At 43.1% G+C, this 22,026-nt stretch overlaps 2 protein-coding genes across 3 annotated transcripts in view; one reads left to right on the forward strand and one right to left on the reverse strand.

Moving 5' to 3' along the window:
* The window catches only part of DNM3 (dynamin 3), a 481,981-nt gene extending 472,694 nt beyond the window's left edge, over window positions 1-9,287 (forward strand). Inside the window, exon 18 of the mRNA XM_069737623.1 lies at window positions 8,856-9,287. Coding sequence (XP_069593724.1) covers window positions 8,856-8,916 — 61 coding nt within the window. The 3' untranslated portion in view covers window positions 8,917-9,287. The remainder of the gene's footprint in view (window positions 1-8,855) is intronic.
* A 6,991-nt stretch (window positions 9,288-16,278) lies between these two features.
* Window positions 16,279-22,026, reverse strand: part of PIGC (phosphatidylinositol glycan anchor biosynthesis class C) — a 51,603-nt gene continuing 45,855 nt past the window's right edge. The window contains exons 2-3 of one of the 2 annotated variants that reach the window (XM_069737490.1): window positions 19,843-19,933; window positions 16,279-17,464 (exon numbers count right to left, since the gene is read on the reverse strand). In XM_069737490.1, the coding sequence (XP_069593591.1) occupies window positions 16,445-17,416 (972 nt within the window). In that variant the 5' untranslated portion in view covers window positions 17,417-17,464; window positions 19,843-19,933 and the 3' untranslated portion in view covers window positions 16,279-16,444. The remainder of the gene's footprint in view (window positions 17,465-19,842; window positions 19,934-22,026) is intronic. The other variant, XM_069737491.1, reaches the window with a different exon arrangement.

Here is a 22,026-nt window from a genome sequence, read left to right on the forward strand (position 1 = left end):
TCATCTGATAGTGAGATGATAGATGTATTTAAAATAAAAGAAAAAGATAGGCATTCTGTGCTTTTTTTTTTTAATTATTTTTCTTATAAAAATGACACCAAATAAAAAGCAAACCGCCCCAACACTGATTAATGGAAAATAGTGGAAGCTATAGTTCTAGCATTGCTGATTAAAAGAAGCACAAATGTAAAATCCAAGAAGTAGACATTTAATAAATTAAAGTAAAACATGAGAAATAAGAAAGGCAACACATTTAAACATCGAAATTATGTCTCCATTACACCAATCGAAGGAGGATACAGTATATGTGTCTGATATGTGAACGTGTGCACTGTGTGTATCTGATATGTGAGCGGTGTGCACTGTATGTATCTGATATGTGAACGGTGTGTACTGTGTGTATCTGATATGTGAGCGGTGTGCACTGTGTGTATCTGATATGTGAGCGGTGTGCACTGTGTGTATCTGATATGTGAGCGGTGTGCACTGTATGTATCTGATATGTGAACGGTGTGTACTGTGTGTATCTGATATGTGAGCGGTGTGCACTGTGTGTATCTGATATGTGAACGGTGTGCACTGTGTGTATCTGATATGTGAGCGGTGTGCACTGTATGTATCTGATATGTGAGCGGTGTGCACTGTGTGTATCTGATATGTGAACGTGTGCACTGTATGTATCTGATATGTGAACGGTGTGCACTGTATGTATCTGATATGTGAACGGTGTGTACTGTATGTATCTGATATGTGAACGGTGTGTACTGTATGTATCTGATATGTGAACGGTGTGTACTGTATGTATCTGATATGTGAGCGGTGTGCACTGTATGTATCTGATATGTGAGCGGTGTGCACTGTATGTATCTGATATGTGAACGTGTGCACTGTATGTATCTGATATGTGAACGGTGTGTACTGTATGTATCTGATATGTGAACAGTGTGTACTGTATGTATCTGATATGTGAACGGTGTGTACTGTATGTATCTGATATGTGAACAGTGTGTACTGTATGTATCTGATATGTGAACGGTGTGTACTGTATGTATCTGATATGTGAACAGTGTGTACTGTATGTATCTGATATGTGAACAGTGTGTACTGTATGTATCTGATATGTGAACGGTGTGCACTGTGTGTGTCTGATATGTGAGCGGTGTGCACTGTATGTATCTGATATGTGATCGGTGTGCACTGTGTGTATCTGATATGTAATCGGTGTGCACTGTATGTATCTGATATGTGAACAGTGTGTACTGTATGTATCTGATATGTGAGCGGTGTGCACTGTATGTATCTGATATGTGAACGTGTGCACTGTATGTATCTGATATGTGAGCGGTGTGCACTGTATGTATCTGATATGTGAACGGTGTGTACTGTATGTATCTGATATGTGAACAGTGTGTACTGTATGTATCTGATATGTGAACGGTGTGTACTGTATGTATCTGATATGTGAACAGTGTGTACTGTATGTATCTGATATGTGAACAGTGTGTACTGTATGTATCTGATATGTGAACGGTGTGCACTGTGTGTGTCTGATATGTGAGCGGTGTGCACTGTATGTATCTGATATGTGATCGGTGTGCACTGTGTGTATCTGATATGTAATCGGTGTGCACTGTATGTATCTGATATGTGAACAGTGTGTACTGTATGTATCTGATATGTGAACGGTGTGTACTGTATGTATCTGATATGTGAACGGTGTGCACTGTGTGTGTCTGATATGTGAGCGGTGTGCACTGTATGTATCTGATATGTGAACGGTGTGTACTGTATGTATCTGATATGTGAGCGGTGTGCACTGTATGTATCTGATATGTGATCGGTGTGCACTGTGTGTATCTGATATGTGATCGGTGTGCACTGTATGTATCTGATATGTGAACGGTGTGCACTGTATGTATCTGATATGTGATCGGTGTGCACTGTGTGTATCTGATATGTAATCGGTGTGCACTGTGTGTATCTGATATGTGATCGATGTGCACTGTATGTGTCTGATATGTAATCGGTGTGCACTGTATGTGTCTGATATGTGATCGGTGTGCACTGTGTGTATCTGATATGTGATCGGTGTGCACTGTGTCTGATATGTGATCGATGTGCACTGTATGTGTCTGATATGTAATCGGTGTGCACTGTATGTATCTGATATGTGATCGGTGTGCACTGTATCTGATATGTGATCGGTGTGCACTGTGTCTGATATGTGATCGGTGTGCACTGTATGTGTCTGATATGTAATCGGTGTGCACTGTATGTGTCTGATATGTGATCGGTGTGCACTGTATGTGTCTGATATGTGAGCGGTGTGCACTGTATGTGTCTGATATGTGATCGGTGTGCACTGTGTCTGATATGTGAGCGGTGTGCACTGTATGTGTCTGATATGTAATCGGTGTGCACTGTATGTATCTGATATGTGATCGGTGTGCACTGTGTGTATCTGATATGTGATCGGTGTGCACTGTGTCTGATATGTGAGCGGTGTGCACTGTATGTGTCTGATATGTAATCGGTGTGCACTGTATGTATCTGATATGTGATCGGTGTGCACTGTATGTGTCTGATATGTGATCGGTGTGCACTGTATCTGATATGTGATCGGTGTGCACTGTGTCTGATATGTGATCGGTGTGCACTGTATGTGTCTGATATGTAATCGGTGTGCACTGTATGTGTCTGATATGTGATCGGTGTGCACTGTATGTGTCTGATATGTGAGCGGTGTGCACTGTATGTGTCTGATATGTGATCGGTGTGCACTGTGTCTGATATGTGAGCGGTGTGCACTGTATGTGTCTGATATGTAATCGGTGTGCACTGTATGTATCTGATATGTGATCGGTGTGCACTGTGTGTATCTGATATGTGATCGGTGTGCACTGTGTCTGATATGTGAGCGGTGTGCACTGTATGTGTCTGATATGTAATCGGTGTGCACTGTATGTATCTGATATGTGATCGGTGTGCACTGTATGTATCTGATATGTAATCGGTGTGCACTGTATGTGTCTGATATGTGATCGGTGTGCACTGTATGTGTCTGATATGTGATCGGTGTGCACTGTGTGTATCTGATATGTGATCGGTGTGCACTGTGTCTGATATGTGATCGATGTGCACTGTATGTGTCTGATAAGTGATCGGTGTGCACTGTGTGTATCTGATATGTAATCGGTGTGCACTGTGTGTATCTGATATGTAATCGGTGTGCACTGTGTCTGATATGTGATCGATGTGCACTGTATGTGTCTGATATGTAATCGGTGTGCACTGTATGTGTCTGATATGTGATCGGTGTGCACTGTGTGTATCTGATATGTGATCGGTGTGCACTGTGTCTGATATGTGATCGATGTGTACTGTATGTGTCTGATATGTGATCGGTGTGCACTGTGTGTATCTGATATGTGAGCGGTGTGCACTGTATGTATCTGATATGTAATCGGTGTGCACTGTGTGTATCTGATATGTAATCGGTGTGCACTGTATGTATCTGATATGTGATCGGTGTGCACTGTGTGTATCTGATATGTGATCGGTGTGCACTGTGTGTATCTGATATGTAATCGGTGTGCACTGTGTGTATCTGATATGTGAGCGGTGTGCACTGTATGTATCTGATATGTGATCGGTGTGCACTGTGTGTATCTGATATGTGAGCGGTGTGCACTGTGTGTATCTGATATGTAATCGGTGTGCACTGTGTGTATCTGATATGTAATCGGTGTGCACTGTATGTATCTGATATGTGATCGGTGTGCACTGTGTGTATCTGATATGTGATCGGTGTGCACTGTGTCTGATATGTGATCGATGTGCACTGTATGTGTCTGATATGTGATCGGTGTGCACTGTATGTATCTGATATGTGAGCGGTGTGCACTGTATGTGTCTGATACGTGATCAGTGTGCACTGTTTGTGTCTGATATGTGATCGGTGTGCACTGTATGTATCTGATATGTGAGCGGTGCGCACTGTATGTCTGATATGTGAGCGGTGTGCACTGTATGTGTCTGATACTTGATCAGTGTGCACTGTATGTGTCTGATATGTGAGCGGTGTGCACTGTGTGTATCTGATATGTGATCGGTGTGCACTGTATGTGTCTGATATGTGAGCGGTGTGCACTGTATGTCTGATATGTGATCGGTCTGCACTGTGTGTATCTGATATGTGATCGGTCTGCACTGTGTGTATCTGATATGTGAGCGGTGTGCACTGTATGTATCTGATATGTGATCGGTGTGCACTGTGTGTATCTGATATGTGAACGGTGTGCACTGTATGTGTCTGATATGTGAACGGTGTGCACTGTGTGTGTCTGATATGTGATCGGTGTGCACTGTGTGTCTGATATGTGAGCGGTGTGCACTGTGTGTATCTGATATGTGAGTGGTGTGCACTCTATGTATCTGATATGTGATCGGTGTGCACTGTATAAGTCTGATATGTGAACGGTTTGCACTGTATGTGTCTGATATGTGATCGGTGTGCACTGTATGTGTCTGATATGTGATCGGTGTGCACTGTGTGTCTGATATGTGAGCGGTGTGCACTGTGTGTATCTGATATGTGAGTGGTGTGCACTCTATGTATCTGATATGTGAGCGGTGTGCACTGTATGTATCTGATCTGTGAACAGTGTGCACTGTATGTGTCTGATATGTGAGTGGTGTGCACAGTATGTATCTGATGTGAACGGTGTGCACTGTATGTGTCTGATATGTGAAGTGTGCACTGTATGTGTCTGATATGTGAAGTGTGCACTGTGTGTATCTGATATGTGATCGGTGTGCACTGTGTCTGATATGTGATCGATGTGTACTGTATGTGTCTGATATGTGATCGGTGTGCACTGTGTGTATCTGATATGTGAGCGGTGTGCACTGTATGTATCTGATATGTAATCGGTGTGCACTGTGTGTATCTGATATGTAATCGGTGTGCACTGTATGTATCTGATATGTGATCGGTGTGCACTGTGTGTATCTGATATGTGATCGGTGTGCACTGTGTGTATCTGATATGTAATCGGTGTGCACTGTGTGTATCTGATATGTGAGCGGTGTGCACTGTATGTATCTGATATGTGATCGGTGTGCACTGTGTGTATCTGATATGTGAGCGGTGTGCACTGTGTGTATCTGATATGTAATCGGTGTGCACTGTGTGTATCTGATATGTAATCGGTGTGCACTGTATGTGTCTGATATGTGATCGGTGTGCACTGTGTGTATCTGATATGTGATCGGTGTGCACTGTGTCTGATATGTGATCGATGTGCACTGTATGTGTCTGATATGTGATCGGTGTGCACTGTATGTATCTGATATGTGAGCGGTGTGCACTGTATGTGTCTGATACGTGATCAGTGTGCACTGTTTGTGTCTGATATGTGATCGGTGTGCACTGTATGTATCTGATATGTGAGCGGTGCGCACTGTATGTCTGATATGTGAGCGGTGTGCACTGTATGTGTCTGATACTTGATCAGTGTGCACTGTATGTGTCTGATATGTGAGCGGTGTGCACTGTGTGTATCTGATATGTGATCGGTGTGCACTGTATGTGTCTGATATGTGAGCGGTGTGCACTGTATGTCTGATATGTGATCGGTCTGCACTGTGTGTATCTGATATGTGAGCGGTGTGCACTGTATGTATCTGATATGTGATCGGTGTGCACTGTGTGTATCTGATATGTGAACGGTGTGCACTGTATGTGTCTGATATGTGAACGGTGTGCACTGTGTGTGTCTGATATGTGATCGGTGTGCACTGTGTGTCTGATATGTGAGCGGTGTGCACTGTGTGTATCTGATATGTGAGTGGTGTGCACTCTATGTATCTGATATGTGAGCGGTGTGCACTGTATGTCTGATATGTGATCGGTCTGCACTGTGTGTATCTGATATGTGAGCGGTGTGCACTGTATGTATCTGATATGTGATCGGTGTGCACTGTGTGTATCTGATATGTGAACGGTGTGCACTGTATGTGTCTGATATGTGAACGGTGTGCACTGTGTGTGTCTGATATGTGATCGGTGTGCACTGTGTGTCTGATATGTGAGCGGTGTGCACTGTGTGTATCTGATATGTGAGTGGTGTGCACTCTATGTATCTGATATGTGAGCGGTGTGCACTGTATGTATCTGATCTGTGAACAGTGTGCACTGTATGTGTCTGATATGTGAGTGGTGTGCACAGTATGTATCTGATGTGAACGGTGTGCACTGTATGTGTCTGATATGTGAAGTGTGCACTGTATGTGTCTGATATGTGAACGGTGTGCACTGTATGTGTCTGATATGTGAAGTGTGCACTGTATGTGTCTGATAAGTGAGCGGAGTGCACTGTGTGTGTCTAATATGTGAGCCGTCTGTACTGTATGTGTCTGATATGTGAGCGGTGTGCACTGTATGTGTCTGATGTGAGCCGTGCGTACTGTGTGTCTGGTATGTGAACGGTATTCACTGTATCTGATATGTGAGCAGTGTGCACTGTATGTGTCTGATATGTGAGCGGTGTGCACTGTATGTCTGATATGTGAGCGGTGTGCACTGTATTATCGGATATGTGAGCGGTGTGCACTGTATTTTGTCGGATATGTGAGCGGTGTGCACTGCTTGTATCTGACATGTGAGCGGTGCGCACTGTATGTATCTGATATGTGAACGGTGGGCACTGTATGTGTCTGATATGTGAACGGTGTGCACTGTATGTGTCTGATGTGAGCCGTGTGTGTCTGATATGTGAACAGTATGCACTGTATCTGATATGTGATCGGTGTGCACTGTATCTGATATGTGATCGGTGTGCACTGTGTCTGATATGTGAGCGGTGTGTGCTGTATGTATCTGATATGTGAGCGGTGTGCACTGTGTGTCTAATATGTGATCGGTGTGCACTGTATGTGTCTGATATGTGAGCGGTGTGCACTGTGTGTGTCTGATATGTGAGCGGTGTGCACTGTATGTGTCTGATATGTGAGCGGTGTGCACTGTATGTGTCTGATATGTGAGCGGTGTGCACTGTGTCTGATATGTGAGCGGTGTGTGCTGTATGTATCTGATATGTGAGCGTGTGCACTGTGTGTGTCTGATATGTGATCATTGTGCACTGTATGTGTCTGATATGTGAGCGGTGTGTATTGTATGTGTGTGATATGTGAACGGTGTGCACTGTATGTGTCTGATATGTGAGCGGTGTGCACTGTGTGTGTCTGATATGTGAGCGGTGTGCACTGTGTGTGTCTGATATGTGATCGGTGTGCACTGTATGTGTCTGATATGTGAGCGGTGTGCACTGTGTCTGATATGTGATCATTGTGCACTGTATGTGTCTGATATGTGAGCGGTGTGTATTGTATGTGTGTGATGTGAACGGTGTGCACTGTGTCTGATATGTGAGTGGTCTGCACTGTATGTATCTGATATGTGAGCGGTGTGCACTGTGTCTATCTGATATGTGAGCGGTGTGCACTGTATGTGTCTGATATGTGAGTGGTGTGTACTGTGTGTGTCTGATCTGGGAACGGTGTGCACTGTGTGTGTCTGATATGTGAGCGGTGTGCACTGTATGTGTCTAATATGTGATCGGTGTGCACTGTGTCTATCTGATATGTGAGTGGTGTGCACTGTGTGTGTCTGATATGTGAGCGGTGTGCACTGTGTGTGTCTGATATGTGAGCGGTGTGCACTGTGTGTGTCTGATATGTGAGCGGTGTGCACTGTGTGTCTGATATGTGAGCGGTGTGCACTGTGTGTCTGATATGTGAACGGTGTGCACTGTATGTGTCTAATATGTGATCGGTGTGCACTGTGTCTATCTATGTGAGTGGTGTGCACTGTGTGTGTCTGATATGTGAGCGGTGTGCACTGTGTGTGTCTGATGTGAGTGGTGTGCACTGTGTGTGTCTGATATGTGAGCGGTGTGCACTGTGTGTATCTGATATGTGAGCGGTGTGCACTGTATGTGTCTAATATGTGATCGGTGTGCACTGTATGTCTGATATGTGATCGGTGTGCACAGTGTGTATCTGATATGTGAGCGGTATGCACTGTATGTGATATGTGAGCGGTGTGCACTGTGTGTATCTGATATGTGAGCGGTGTGCACTGTATGTGTCTAATATGTGATCGGTGTGCACTGTATGTCTGATATGTGATCGGTGTGCACAGTGTGTATCTGATATGTGAGCGGTATGCACTGTATGTGATATGTGAGCGGTATGTATTGTATGTGTCTGATATGTGAGCGGTAAATGGAGCGATGGAGCAGTATTTGGATAATAGCAGTCGGACACCCAATCATTGTAAATGTATCACTTATCTTATGGGGATACATGTTGTTAAAGTCTAAGATTTTACAGTGTGATGTAATCAGACAGGGTAACTACTATTTGCTGCAATATCCGCTTTGTTGGGTGTATACTGTGAAATAAAAAGGAAGTCTAGGTAGGCGAGAGTCTGATATGTTGGGGAAGAAATCTTGTATACGATTGTGGGGAAAGGAGATAAGAGGGGAGTAGAGAAGGAGATCTTGTGAGGATCGGAGGTTGCGTGCAGGAAAGTACCGGGAGATGAGGTCACAGATGTATGGGGGAGACAGGTTGTGGATGGCTTTGTATGTCATGGTTAGGGTTTTGTACTGGATTCTCTGGGTAATGGGGAGCCAGTGAAGGGATTGACACAGGGGAGAAGCCGGGGAATAGCGGGGGGACAGGTGGATTATTCGGGCAGCAGAGTTTAATTAGGATAGATTAGATACTTGTAACTGATTTCATACAACTTGATCTGTCTCATTCATTATTTTCTCTTTCTTGCTTTCTAGCCGAAGAACGCTTCCATTGCCAACACTTTCCTCCGTTATCTGCCCATCGGACTCAGAGTAAATTACCGTCTCTCCCTGCTCACCGTATACATGTAGCATCTCCCCAATGAGTTGTGTTATCAGTTGGTTTGACATCTCTGTCTGTTATTGACTTGGACTTAGAATGATGACTTATCTTCCAATATTCTGTAAGATGTTTCCAATTATTGAGCTTTGTTTTACAGTTTTTTGATTTTGTCGTTTGTATTTTATGTTGTGTTTGATCAGCCTCGTCTTGTATTGTTTACTACCACTACTAAAAGTCAATTTCCAAATTTCTGTATATACTTTAATGTATCCACTTATAAAATTAGATCGTCTGCTTTTTATTCTGGTAATATTTGCGTTTTATGTTTTTAATGATTAATTAAATTCTGGAGCTGGCTAAAGTAACTCACTTGTAATGTTATTTTTTATTAGTATACAAAAAATGCATCACGTTTCATATCACTTAGGATCCTTCTTCATGGTCATTTTATGCCATAATGAAAGATTATAAATGATCCGAAATGCGTTGCATTTTTTGTACCCATGTTTTGCCTGTAGTCTATGGATTATTTCATAAAAGCCGATTTTAATTCCATTGGATCGTGAGAGCTGGGACTCTTTCGTAGTTTCCTATTGACGCACATAGACCGTGTGATCCTTGCATCTGATGGCGAGCTGGAGTTTTTCTTCCATTGCAGAGTAAAACAAACACAGGTGCAATTACGCAGCCAGGGACTGATTCGTGCTGCCCCTAGTTCAGGCTGCATGGAATCTCATGATATGATCCCTTTAATACAATGACATATTAGTTCCCAGATGCAATGCTTCGCTATATGATTCCATTCCTGATGTATAGAAGCTTTAGTGAGTTCTTTCATTTTGGTAATTTGCATAAATTTACCAATTTATATGCATTGGTCGTAAGATTCATCCTGAGCTGCCAAACCACGCAACCTGTTTTGGGAGCAATGAGCCAAGCCTTTTTTTTTTAAAGCAGTACAATTCCATTAATGGTGTCTAAAGGTGAACGTAAAGGCATCAACACATCTTTTGGTCACACATAATGAGGATTGGGACAAGGTCTCCTGGTGTTCAGACAGTGACCTTCAAATGTCCGCTTAAGCCTTGGTCTCAAAGTTTAGCCTAATGCACATCTCACCATCGAAACTGCAACACTAAGAAGGAAAAGTTGTGGAATTATGGGAATCACAGGATGGACTAAACAAAAAATATTGGATTGGACATCCAAGGTTCAAAATCAAGAAAAATATACCAAAAAAAACCTTGTAGCTAACTGATACTAGATAGAATTACGTTTTTTATTATTAAAAACAACAACAACACAACCACCATACACACAACCGTGCTTAGCTACAACATGACCCTCACACTGTAAATAACCTAAATTACCCTGCCTATGCAGCGGAGGTTGGCACCCTAAATATGTTCGAGATTGGCGCCCCCGCTCAACGGCGGCTGTCCCTTTTTTTCCTGTCCAGCCCCTAATAATAGTGTGATGCAGTTAGATATCAGTCAAACCTGACAGGGAAAAATATGAAAAGGACAGTGATTGCTTTTCAACGTTAATCATCTATAGCAATCAAAATAGACCGTGTGAGGTAGAGTGAATGACAAACTAATATAAAAGTGCAAAATAGTGCATAACATGCATAGAGTACCTCTCTATAACTGTTCCCTGCTCTGGTAGCCTGCCTAACTGTGGAGGTTGGCACCCTACTGTACAGCGGAAACGGCGCCCCCACTCATCGACGGCTCACCCTGCAAATGGCCCTACAGATACACTGCAGTACAGTGGGCATATAGCTAATATAACCACCACAGCTTTTAGACACAAAACAGATATGAACTATATCAAAAAGAGCACAGTCTAGATAAACGCTTGTGCACTCATATTCTGTTGTTAAAAAAGATAACAGTTAAGTTCAATAAGGTACTCATCATTTGATGTTTCAGAGGATAAGTTCCTCATGCCTCAACGCGTTTCACCGATTGGATCATCAGGAGGCTTGGATATTCAGATGCTGCATTCTGTGAATCACAGGATGGACAGACAGATGACTGATATAAAAATGATGGAAAGAACATTTTTAAAACACCTTGATTTATTCAGTATTTGAGTATGAGCACCACACACAGAAGTGGAAGCCCTTACATCCCTGTCATGGTATCAGTGAGGTCATCAGTGGTAGTCTGAGGAATGTTCTGCCATGCTGAATGCTCTTTGGCAAATTGTCAAGATCCTCTGCTGGCAGCTCACTTTTCAATTATTGACCAATAACAACCCAGACGTGCTTCAGGGGAGACAAGTCAGTTGACATTACAAGCCATTGCCTGCAGCGTCTCTGGACTTGCCTCTGATCAAGCGTGTCTGGGATGTTATTGGTTAGTAGTTACAATGGGAGCTGCCAGCAGAGGACCTTGATGATTTGCCCAAGTGCACTCAGCATGGCCGAACATTCCTCAGACACCCTATAATAATATCATTCGTAGCAGCCAAGGTTTGTATGTGTGGGGATTTTGGATTGTGGTGCTCATACTCAATTCTTAATACATCAAGGTGTTTTGAAATTTTTTTTTCTATTTTTCAGCCTTTGGATATTATTTACATGTCTATCGATTCTGTGATTTCCATACTTATACGACTTTTACTTTTGGTGTTGCAATTTCACTGTTGAATGGGCAATCATTCAGTCAATAGGTATCTGCCCTGATTCAGTCAACAGGAGAGAAAGACTGGAGAGAGACAAAGTGTAAAATAGGGTCTTATCTGGGTAACAATGTTAGAAGAATTGCACAGTAGTCCTCACCTGGTCGGGTTGTGTGCACACAATCACTGATAATGCTTAAGGCTGCGGCAGACCCACCAGAGGATAAAGTGAGGAGAAACAAAAGGTTAAATCTGCGCTGCCGAGCGGAAAGGATAAAGGATGCCATTCCGAGAATAAGTGGATGATTCGTCAACGCATTTCAAAGTATACAAGTTCTTCTTCAGGACAACCACCATAGCTTCAGCCCGTGACATTCGCTTTACAATTACTACTTAGACATATTTGTCATTGCTCCATTAGTTACAGTTTGTTGCTCTGTTTAATCTGGAAGACATCGAAGAGGACCTGCCCTCGGCATTGTGTCCTTCCTGCTGATAGGGAGGTATACACATCTTACATGAGAAGACCTTAGGGATAGAAGACTGCACCTCAAGATCATATCTTCCCATGGCAGACGGCTATAGGACTGCAAATGTCAGAGGGGTAAGAGGCAGAACATTGGTCTATGGGGATTGTGAGACAAACCACAGCTTTACCTGAGCAAGGTGTGTCTATTTCTAGGGTAACAAGCTTCACAAAGGCTTTCCTCCAGGCTTGCTGTAAATCACTGACCATGTACAGTTTGTTTACTATTGGGAATGATCTCACCACAGACAACCTCTGTTATATGGAGGCCACTACTGCTCTGCCCCAATAACTCTGGCAAGCTGACTTTCCTAGGGGAAGCCTTTGTCTGCTATGTGGTATTACATAGTGACCCTTTATATAAGTATGTAATACATACGGTAGATGTGTATGTGAATTTTATTGCAACGCTCCTTACATTGCAAGGATTGTTTTTCCTGTGCAGGACGGGAGCGATCACCCAAAATCTGCCAGCCTCAAATGGGCAAACTAAATTACCAATGTGAAATATCCTCTGCTGTGGAGATCTTTCAAGAACTGTCATTTAAAACGCATAATAACGGTTTCTGGATTACTGGATGCCTGATTACACTGCATGTCATTGTCTAGCATAAATGTGTCTAACATATTAAAGGTGGACTGTCATAGGGGCTGATTATAAGTAGTTTTCCAGGTTTTCTTTTCTATTTGACAGGTCACATGACAGGTGTGGCGTGTGACATGTGATAGGTCATAATGATGAACACATAGATGCTCTGGTCCATATTTTATTAAACAATGATAGGAAGCTGAGAAAGTGCACAGCACACTGAGCAAGGTTCATTCCTTTATATACATGGCTATACATAATAAGGGAGGACACTATGTAATAAAGGTGCCTTTACACAATAAGAGAGGACACTATGCAACACGGGATGGTGTATTTCATGATAAGAGAGGTTGTTTTACAAACAAGATTACTCCCATCATCTCCCTGCAGGCCACGCAGTACAGATACAGAATAAATATTTACATCCAGTGACTTACGGATGACGTATCAACTGAGTTGTTTTCTTTCATTTCTTTCCCATCTAGTCAGACATTCAGCCAGGACTTATCACTGCTGAGTTTGCTGTACAGATCATATAAAAATAAGGTCACAAATATATTAAATATATACCCAGTATCGCCCCGGTCCACGGTGCTCTGCCACAGTGTTCTCTCTCTCCTCATTCTGTTCTACCCCTCATTTTGTTCTCCCCTGATGGTGCTCTACCCCTCAATCTGTCCTACCCCTCATTGTGTTCTCTCCCCTGATGGTGCTGTCCCTCATTGTGTTCTCTCTTCCATAGTTATCTCCCCTGATGGTGTTCTACCCCTCATTCTGTTCTACCCCTCATTGTGTTCTCTCCCCTGATGGTGCTTTACCCCCCATTGTGTTCTCTCTTCCATAGTTATCTCCCCTGATGGTGCTCTACCTCTCATTGTGTTCTCTCCCGATAGTGCTCTCCCCCTCTTTGTGTTCTCTCTTCCTTTGTTCTCTCCTCTGATGGTGTTCTACCCTTCATTGTGCTCTCTCCCCTGATGGTGCTCTACCCCTCATTGTGTTCTCTTTTCCATAGTTATCTCCCCTGATGGTGCTCTACCCCTCATTGTGTTCTCTTTTCCATAGTTATCTCCCCTGATGGTGCTCTACCCCTCATTGTGTTCTCTTTTCCATAGTTATCTCCCCTGATGGTGCTCTACCCTCATTGTGTTCCCTTTTCCATAGTTATCTCCCCTGATGGTGCTCTACCTCTCATTGTGTTCTCTCCCGATAGTGCTCTCCCCCTCTTTGTGTTCTCTCTTCCTTTGTTCTCTCCTCTGATGATGTTCTACCTTTCATTGTGCTCTCTCCCCTGATGGTGCTCTACACTTCTTTGTGTTCTTCCCCCGATGTTGCTTTGCCTCTTTGTGTTCTTTCTCACCAATTGTGTATCTTCCACTGTGCTCTCCTCATTTTGTTGTCTCTTCCGGTGTTCTCACCCTTGATGGTGCTCTGGCCCTCTTTGCATTTTCACTCTATTGCACTTTGCCCCTCTTTGTTCCCTTCCCAACAATTGTGCTCTGTCCCTCATTATACCTTCACACTATCCACCAAACCCACCCTCCCCCACTCACCTCCTGATGATCCCAAGTGGTGCCACTTCCTTGATCGGCAGTTGCATCTTCTGAAAGACGCTTGTAGCGTGATGACATCATTGTGTCACCTTCATTATGGAGAATGGGGTAGGAAGCAAAGAATGGCTTCCTGCAGCTCCTCTATTTTCAATTGCAGACATGTTAGCTGTAGAAAGACACCTCAGGTCCCTGCCCTTTGCTACACGAATGAAAAAGAAGTCAATTCTATTGGGGACAATCGAGCCATGGCGCCCCCCACCGGAGCCATGAGCCTCAGAGAAGAAGCCCTGATTGCCCTTATTATGATCTGCCCTGACAAGAGGACATTTAATTTAAATTGTTTAAAAAAAATCTCTTCTTTCTATAATGCCTCGATTCAGCATTAGTGATCAATGATCAGGTCCATACAAAGTCCTCCCTCTCTTCTTCTTGCAATTATTAGGACACCCATAGATCTTTACATTGCACAAAGAGGGTGTCCCATTGCAGTCATGTCATATATTTCATTTTTTGTGTAGTTTTGGAGATTCCAGCATAAACTAGTGTCAGACATATTGATGGAAAGCTTTTGTCATGATCCCGGCACTCACTGTGCCCGAGGGACGCTGTGACCACACAGCTGCCTTATGGATAGAGACATGTCAGGATGTCAGTGCAAACGCGTTTCAGACCGCTGTCCTTAGTCACATGCAAGTCTGAAACAGGTTTGCTTGTAATCCAGTTGGATTTGGACTTGTTTTAATATTTTCTACCAATAAAGTGAGTTTTTATGACGATTTGGATGCTGGAATTCCTTCCTAAATTCTTATTTTTGAGGCAGGGCAAGTCCCCTGCATTGATCTTCATACATGGGTCAGCTGACCTTTTTCCATATTTTGCTTCATAAAATAAAACGGGTACGTGTCCTATCCGTGAAAAACACAACTATAATGCACCCATGAAATACGGACGTCTGACTGAGGTCTAATTCTGTAATTTGGATATGAAGAGGGGCGAGGGGCATTTGGGCCAAAATTAGGGCTTTTCTTTTATTACACTAATGATAGCAAATTGATATTCTTACAAAACCTTTGATTATTCTTAATATTTATTTCTTAAGTGTCAGTGATTCCAGAATGCTGTACATGTGAAAAAGGTTTACATATACATGACACCAATGGAAACTGCAGTGAACAAACAATGACAGGTAGGGGTTACAATCAGCGGGGTAATGGGGCAGAAGGTCAGGGGGGTTCTTGGTTACATGACAGCCTCATATCTTCTGCAACTACCTACAACCAAGAACTGGAAACATGTTACACATATGTGTCGGTAACATGTCACATCCATGTAAAAGATGCAAAACCTGTTGCTATAATACTTCCACTGACTTACACTTAGAGGATTTTAGGCACCAGACCCAGTGCTGTGAAATAAATGCACACTTGGGGTCTCGGTATGGGTTACAAGGAATCTGTCACCAGGTTTTTGTCACTCCATCATAGCGAAGCATAACATAGGGGCAGAATTCCTGAGATGTGTAATTTACTGGGCTGCTTGCTGCAGTTTTGATAAAACAAGTGTGTCATCTAGCAGATCTCTGACTGCTGAGCTCTGTATAACCCCGCCCACACCACTGATTGGCAGCTTTCTGTAGACACTGCTCATCAGCCAATCAATGGTGGGGGCGGGGTTATACAGAGCTCATGAATATGGAGGGCTATAGGGTAGCAGGTTTACTTGTCCTCTAGTGATAATCTCCTGCTGATAAAACAGTCATTTTATCAAAATTACAGTAAGCAGCTCAATGAGTTATACATCACAGAGTCTCTGTTTCTACACTATGCTGCTCTAAGAATATGTGGCAACAACTTGGTGACAAATACCCTTAAAACAAGAGAGAAATTGAGAAAAAGTACTATTTTTTTCCCCCACACGAAAAACAAAAAAGCCAAAAGTAGTTTTGTACATTTTTGTAACATTCACCCAAGTCAGGAAAGAAATGGTCTTGTAGGGGAATCATTAGGACAAAGAGTGGTGTTCTGGTGCCCTCTAGTGGTAAGAATTGAACATGACTCCTGATATAAAGAAGCGAATGAGATAAGAGAGACATTTATTTTCATAAGACCACAGCCGCCTCACATTTACAAAGAGTGCAATCATCCATATACCATTAAATACATGACAGTTAAAAATTATATTAGTTGTATATTTATTTATATCTCTATATATACACACACATTAAAAAACTCAATCCAGAAAACGAGAAAGGTCTTCCATGATTTCTGCCTCATCCCAAGGCCCATGAATGTTGTCTTTGAAAAGCTGTAATCTGATTAAATAATATGGACATATAAATGCCACCGACGTCAGCAGCAGGAAAAAGAGAAAGGCTCCGACTCCAGATATACTCAATAGTCCGGCCACGGAGAACAGAGCGAAATGAAATGTCACGCAAATATACGTCCGAGGAGTATAAGCCCTTAGTTTTCTCTGTAGACTGGGCCAAAGAGCAAAAATCTGGATTGCAAAGGTCACCATAGTAAAAGCATGGAGGGAGCGAGGAAGTCGGGAAGCCAGACACACAGAGGCAAAAATGGCCATATTAATGGACACTGTGCTGGAGACTACAGCCGCATTGGCTCCGTAGTCAAAAAAGACAAGGTGTCCTATGAGCATGAGGACAGACATGGCGTAGATGGTGTCAGTGCTTATTGACTCTGTCAGGGTCTTCAGTACAGGAGAGAAGCCATAAGTAAATGCTATAAACACCAGGGAACTCTTCAAGTCGTCCCATCGGGTCCGGCCGCACTCCTTCCGCCCTGCACCACTGTCAACAGCATCGAAGAGAAGGTAGCCAAGCAATGCAAAGGCCAAGCCGACCCCACACAACTTCTGCGGGGAGAGCAGGTCCTGGTCCATGTACCACCAAACAACGGAGAAGGAGCAGACGCTGCAGAGTTGCTGAATGACCATGGCGGATTCGAATACCACGGCCCAGTAGCTGTAACGACGCACGTAGATGTTCTTCCTTAGTTCTTCCAGGAAGCTCCTATCTACGTAATTGTCTGGGAAAGGCTGCCGCTCATATAAAACCTTCTTCCATCTGGGAGGGTCACTGGCAGGGTCAGGAGGAGCACTGGCAGGGTCAGGAGGAGCACTAGCTCCACATCGGACACTTGTATAGAGTTCAGAGTTGGGATTCTGCAGAACCGGACTCATTTTTTTTAGATTTTAAGAAACTACAAGAGTGGATGCAAAAACCATTACCTGCAAAAGAAGAGAAAAATTATCATTGTAGCACACCATGAGCAGTGTTCAAACAAAGGGCCCGATTCATCAAAGCGTTTATGTCAAATGCGTAAAATGCATTGAAATGTTGGACAATTGGGCGCAACTGGAGGCTGATCGATGAGTGGGACAAGCTGCCACGAGAGGTGGCGAGTTCTCCTTCAATGGAAGTCTTCAAACAGAGGCTGGACCGACATCTGTCTGAGATGGTTTAGTGAATCCTGCATTGAGCAGGGGGTTGGACACGATGACCCCGGAGGTCCCTTCAAACTCCAACATTCTATGATTCGATGCGACTTTTGGCGTTCTCATAGCATTTTCGCCCAGATGTGACAAAGTGGGGCTGGAGGGAAGCGTGGTGACCGCCGTTCATCAAATTCATGACAAGCTGCGGCATTCACTACACCACAAATCTTTCTCCGGCATGGACAGGAGGTTGGTTTTTGGGCTGAGGTGCAGGTTACATGTCCGCTGCTCCTGAGGCAGACACCTCTGTATGAATCAGGAGCGTCGGACCCCAGCACATCTCCTCATCAAGACAGGCTTGAACAGCGACGGTCTTCATGAATAGAGCCCATAATCTTTGAAGTTATGAAGATATACGGCACTCCTATTACTAGAAGGATCCTTAAGAAGTGTTCCAAATCCAACAGATCAAAAATAAAAATACTTGGAACTCAAAATGATATTTTCTCAGATTTTATAGCAAGGATATCCAACAAAAAATTGTAACGTTTCGGTCCTATACGTGGACCGTCATCAGACACAAATTGTGGTTGGTTCAATATTATAGGAAAAGAAGCGCCTCATCCATGGTGGCTAAGATCGCCTTTGTCCAGAGCTTCTTTTCTTATAATATTTTCTAATGAATCAAGACCACTTGTGTCTGATGAGGGTCCAAGTATAGGATCGAAATGTTACCATTTATTGTTGGATTGCCTTACAAAAAATCTGAGACAAAATCTGTGAAAAATATCATCTTCATTCTTGAGTGCCAAGAATTTTTTGATTCATAATATTTGAAGTTATGTTGAAGTCAATACTTTTTTAATCTCCCTAGAGCACAACTAAAAGTAAGACCCTATTGACAAATCTGTGTTTGTCACATTACATGGAGCTATTGACATGTTTTTTGTGTGAGTGATTGATGATCTGCATAAAAAAAATGAAGACATGTCCGGCCTTGGTCTGTTTTGCAGACAGAATGTGAAAGTGAAGGAGCCAAATACAGAAAATGGAAAAATACAAGAAAAACGGATAACGCACTGATTGAAAAACGTTCAGTCTGTTTATGGATGTAAGCAAGACACTCACATGAGAGTAACGCCTGGATGTTCAGCAATGTTCATTTCAAAAATATTTGTGGGTTCTAAGGGGTAACGATTTAGCTTGTGGAAAGTGACATGCCAAGCTTGGCAGGTCAGAGTGAGGAGACTTATACGCCATCCATGCTCCTCTGAGAAATTAGATATGCAAATTGTCTCTTCATGAAGGAAGAGGACTAGAAGTCTAGCGCCACCTATTGTATGCAGCGATCCTAAAAGTCAATACGGACCCTTTGGTTTGGGTTTGATCCCAAGTCATGTGGCAAAGCATGTAAAGGGGCAATGTGGACTTTTAGGACTGTTCAAGTCCTCTTCCTTTCTGAACAGGTAATTTGCATATAAGTATTTTTAGAACAGTAAAAACTCAAAACCTCCAAATTGCCTGCATTGCCTTTATCTACCACTAGGGGGCAGATTATAAGCTTCCTGTTTCTTATATAAGCTGTGCATGGAACCTAATAATAAGACCAGAGCTGTGGAGTCGGAAGCCAAACTTCAATCTCTAACGCTGACTCCAACTTCATCATAAATGGCTCATGTGTATCAATTAGGAGTGACAAATTTACTGCATCTGCTAAAGGGTTAATTCTCAATCATAAATAGCTGAACTTGCAAAGTGTTTGTGAATACAAGTCACTTGGCTCTTAATTTGCCATGAAAAGTCCTTTCCTCCTCAAGAATGGAGGAAATTTTAATGCTACTCTATCATAGGAGGCCAGTCTCTGAGGTAAGGAGTGCAGTGCTTACAAGCTCCTTCTAGTAGAGATAGTAAGCGCTCCTCCGAAGCTGCTCCATACACCGTGTAGTGGCCATTCTAAGGTACTGCAGCTCAGATCCCATTCACTTCACTAGGAGCAGAGCTGCAATGCCGTCTGAGAACAGACAAAAGTTGTGAGATGCATGAGAATTGTAAAGGAAAGCAAATCTACAGAGTCAGCACACAGCAATGTGTGGGGGCGAGATCACGCTGTGTCCTACCGGCTCTGGAAGACCCGCATTCTCTAATCTTGTAGAGACCCTTCAATTACTTACATCACAAGAAATGTCATTCTTATCTATGATGTCCGGCATGAAAAAACGTCTCCTTCCTTGTTACTGCTGTAGGACGAACCCAGAGCAACACCTAAGAAAACAGGAGAGACGAGTTTTATAAACTGCTGCAGTGAATGTCAAGGTGAAAGCAGTTACCGCCATCATGCATTTACCCCACGGGTAGTTGCCTCTGAACATCACTTTTTATTCCATTGTACCTGTGCTTTCCTTATAGTCACTTAGTGGTTTGTTTCATGGGACTGTCGTCTCATTTTGGCCCATGACACATTAGTAATAAATCAGTAGAACTGTTCGCCCCGCTCCCGTATTCAATGGCAGCAGTGCTGACATTACCGATCATATCTCTGCTGTATACCCGTCCTTTTCCTGAAGGTGCGCGCATGCACCGACCACAAGCTCAGGCTGACTTTAGTGCCGTGGTCTATGAATGATCTCTGCGCTTCTCCTACCCCCCAAAGGGGAAGAGCAGAGTACGCAAAGGGCCATATGACCGCGGCCTCAAGTTACTTACTATCTCAGACCTGTGTTGGGCCAACGCATGCGTCATATTACCCGCAGGTGGATCGAGTCACTTGACACTGTCCTCTGTCATTGGTCTGACGCGGTATTTAAGCCAAGATGGCCCCTTACTTAGACACACCCCCTGAAGAAGCTGGGCGAAACGGGTATGAGGCGCAAAGGATAATCACTTTATTCCTGAAATAACGTTTACTATCCAGGTAATATTCAGTACACAGCTCTCCCCTTACCAACACTGTTGTAACCATAAATGATATACGGTCTCCACCTAAAGGTGAGATAATATGTATGTGAATCCTGGTATAAAAAAAAATCCCCATAAAAACACATTTACAATAGAAATATATTAGATGAAGACAGCGATCATTTATGGTTAGAAGTGATAATACATGGTTAATCTATGACTATTTTACCTTTTCTCCATATGGGTCTCTCATTTCTCAAAAACATTCTTGTAATGAATTATGAATGATTAACGCTTTTTAAGATTAATACAATTTAATTTATACTTGCCTGTTATCGATCTATCTCTGCAGTCCGACTTCTTTTTAATTGTTATTATATATTGGTGTTATTTGTTTTCAATAAAGATTATGGTAATTTTATTTGAACACCGGAGTACCTCTGTTGCTTTATGTTTTTGAATTCTGCAGCATATGACTTTTTCAGCATTTTTGCAGTGTTTTTTCACTCATAGAAAGCAATGAGCAAGTGCAAAACTGCTGTTAGTTTTTGCAGCGTTTTTGATGAAGAGTTATGATTTCCCAACTTTAAAAAACAAGGTCTTGGTATTGTGGCATGAACATCGAAGTTTTTTTTTTTTTTTATTGTACTGCAATTTGCACTTAAAGGGAACCTGTCACCCCCAAAAACGAAGATGAGCTAAGCCCACCGGCATCAGAGGCTTATCTACAGTATTCTGTAATGCTGTAGATAAGCCCCCGATGTATCCTGAAAGATGAGAAAAAGAGGTTAGATTATACTCACCCAGGGGCGGTCCCGCTGCGGTGGGCGTCACGGTCCAGTCCGGGGCCTCCTATCTTCAAAGGATGACGTCCTCTTCTTGTCTTCACGCTGCGGCTCCGGCGCCGGTGTACTTTGTCTCTCCTGTTGAGGGCAGAGCAAAGTACTGCAGTGCGCAGGCGCCGGGAAAGGTCAAGAGACCGCGGCGCCCATCGAACCGGACCTCCCCTGGGTGAGTATAATCTAACCTCTTTTTCTCATCTTTCAGGATACACCAGGAGCTTATCTGCAGCATTACAGTATGCTGTAGATAAGCCCCTGATGCCGATGGGCTTAGCTTATCTTTGATTTGAGGGGTGACAGGTTCCCTTTAATTTTTTTAAGGCAATTTTTCTGTTTCCCCCTAGTACAAGCATAGTTTTATTGAATTACTGATAATTAATCGCTCAATACAAGTATATGGAGTTTTGGTCGGGAGTATATATATTGTATATCGCTTATGTGACCGCCATTCTGAGTGAGGCTGCACCCACTACAGGGGTTCTGGCCAGTAGTAAGCATATCGCATACTTGACCGCCTACATCATCCACACAGTGTTCCCCTTAACGCTTCTGCGCAGGTGCACTTCTCTGTCCTGCTGAAGGCAGGGAAAGTAGTGCAGTGTGCTGGTGCTCCTGACC

Source organism: Ranitomeya imitator, chromosome 8 (genome assembly GCF_032444005.1).
Source record: "Ranitomeya imitator isolate aRanImi1 chromosome 8, aRanImi1.pri, whole genome shotgun sequence".
Classification (NCBI taxonomy): domain Eukaryota; kingdom Metazoa; phylum Chordata; class Amphibia; order Anura; family Dendrobatidae; genus Ranitomeya; species Ranitomeya imitator.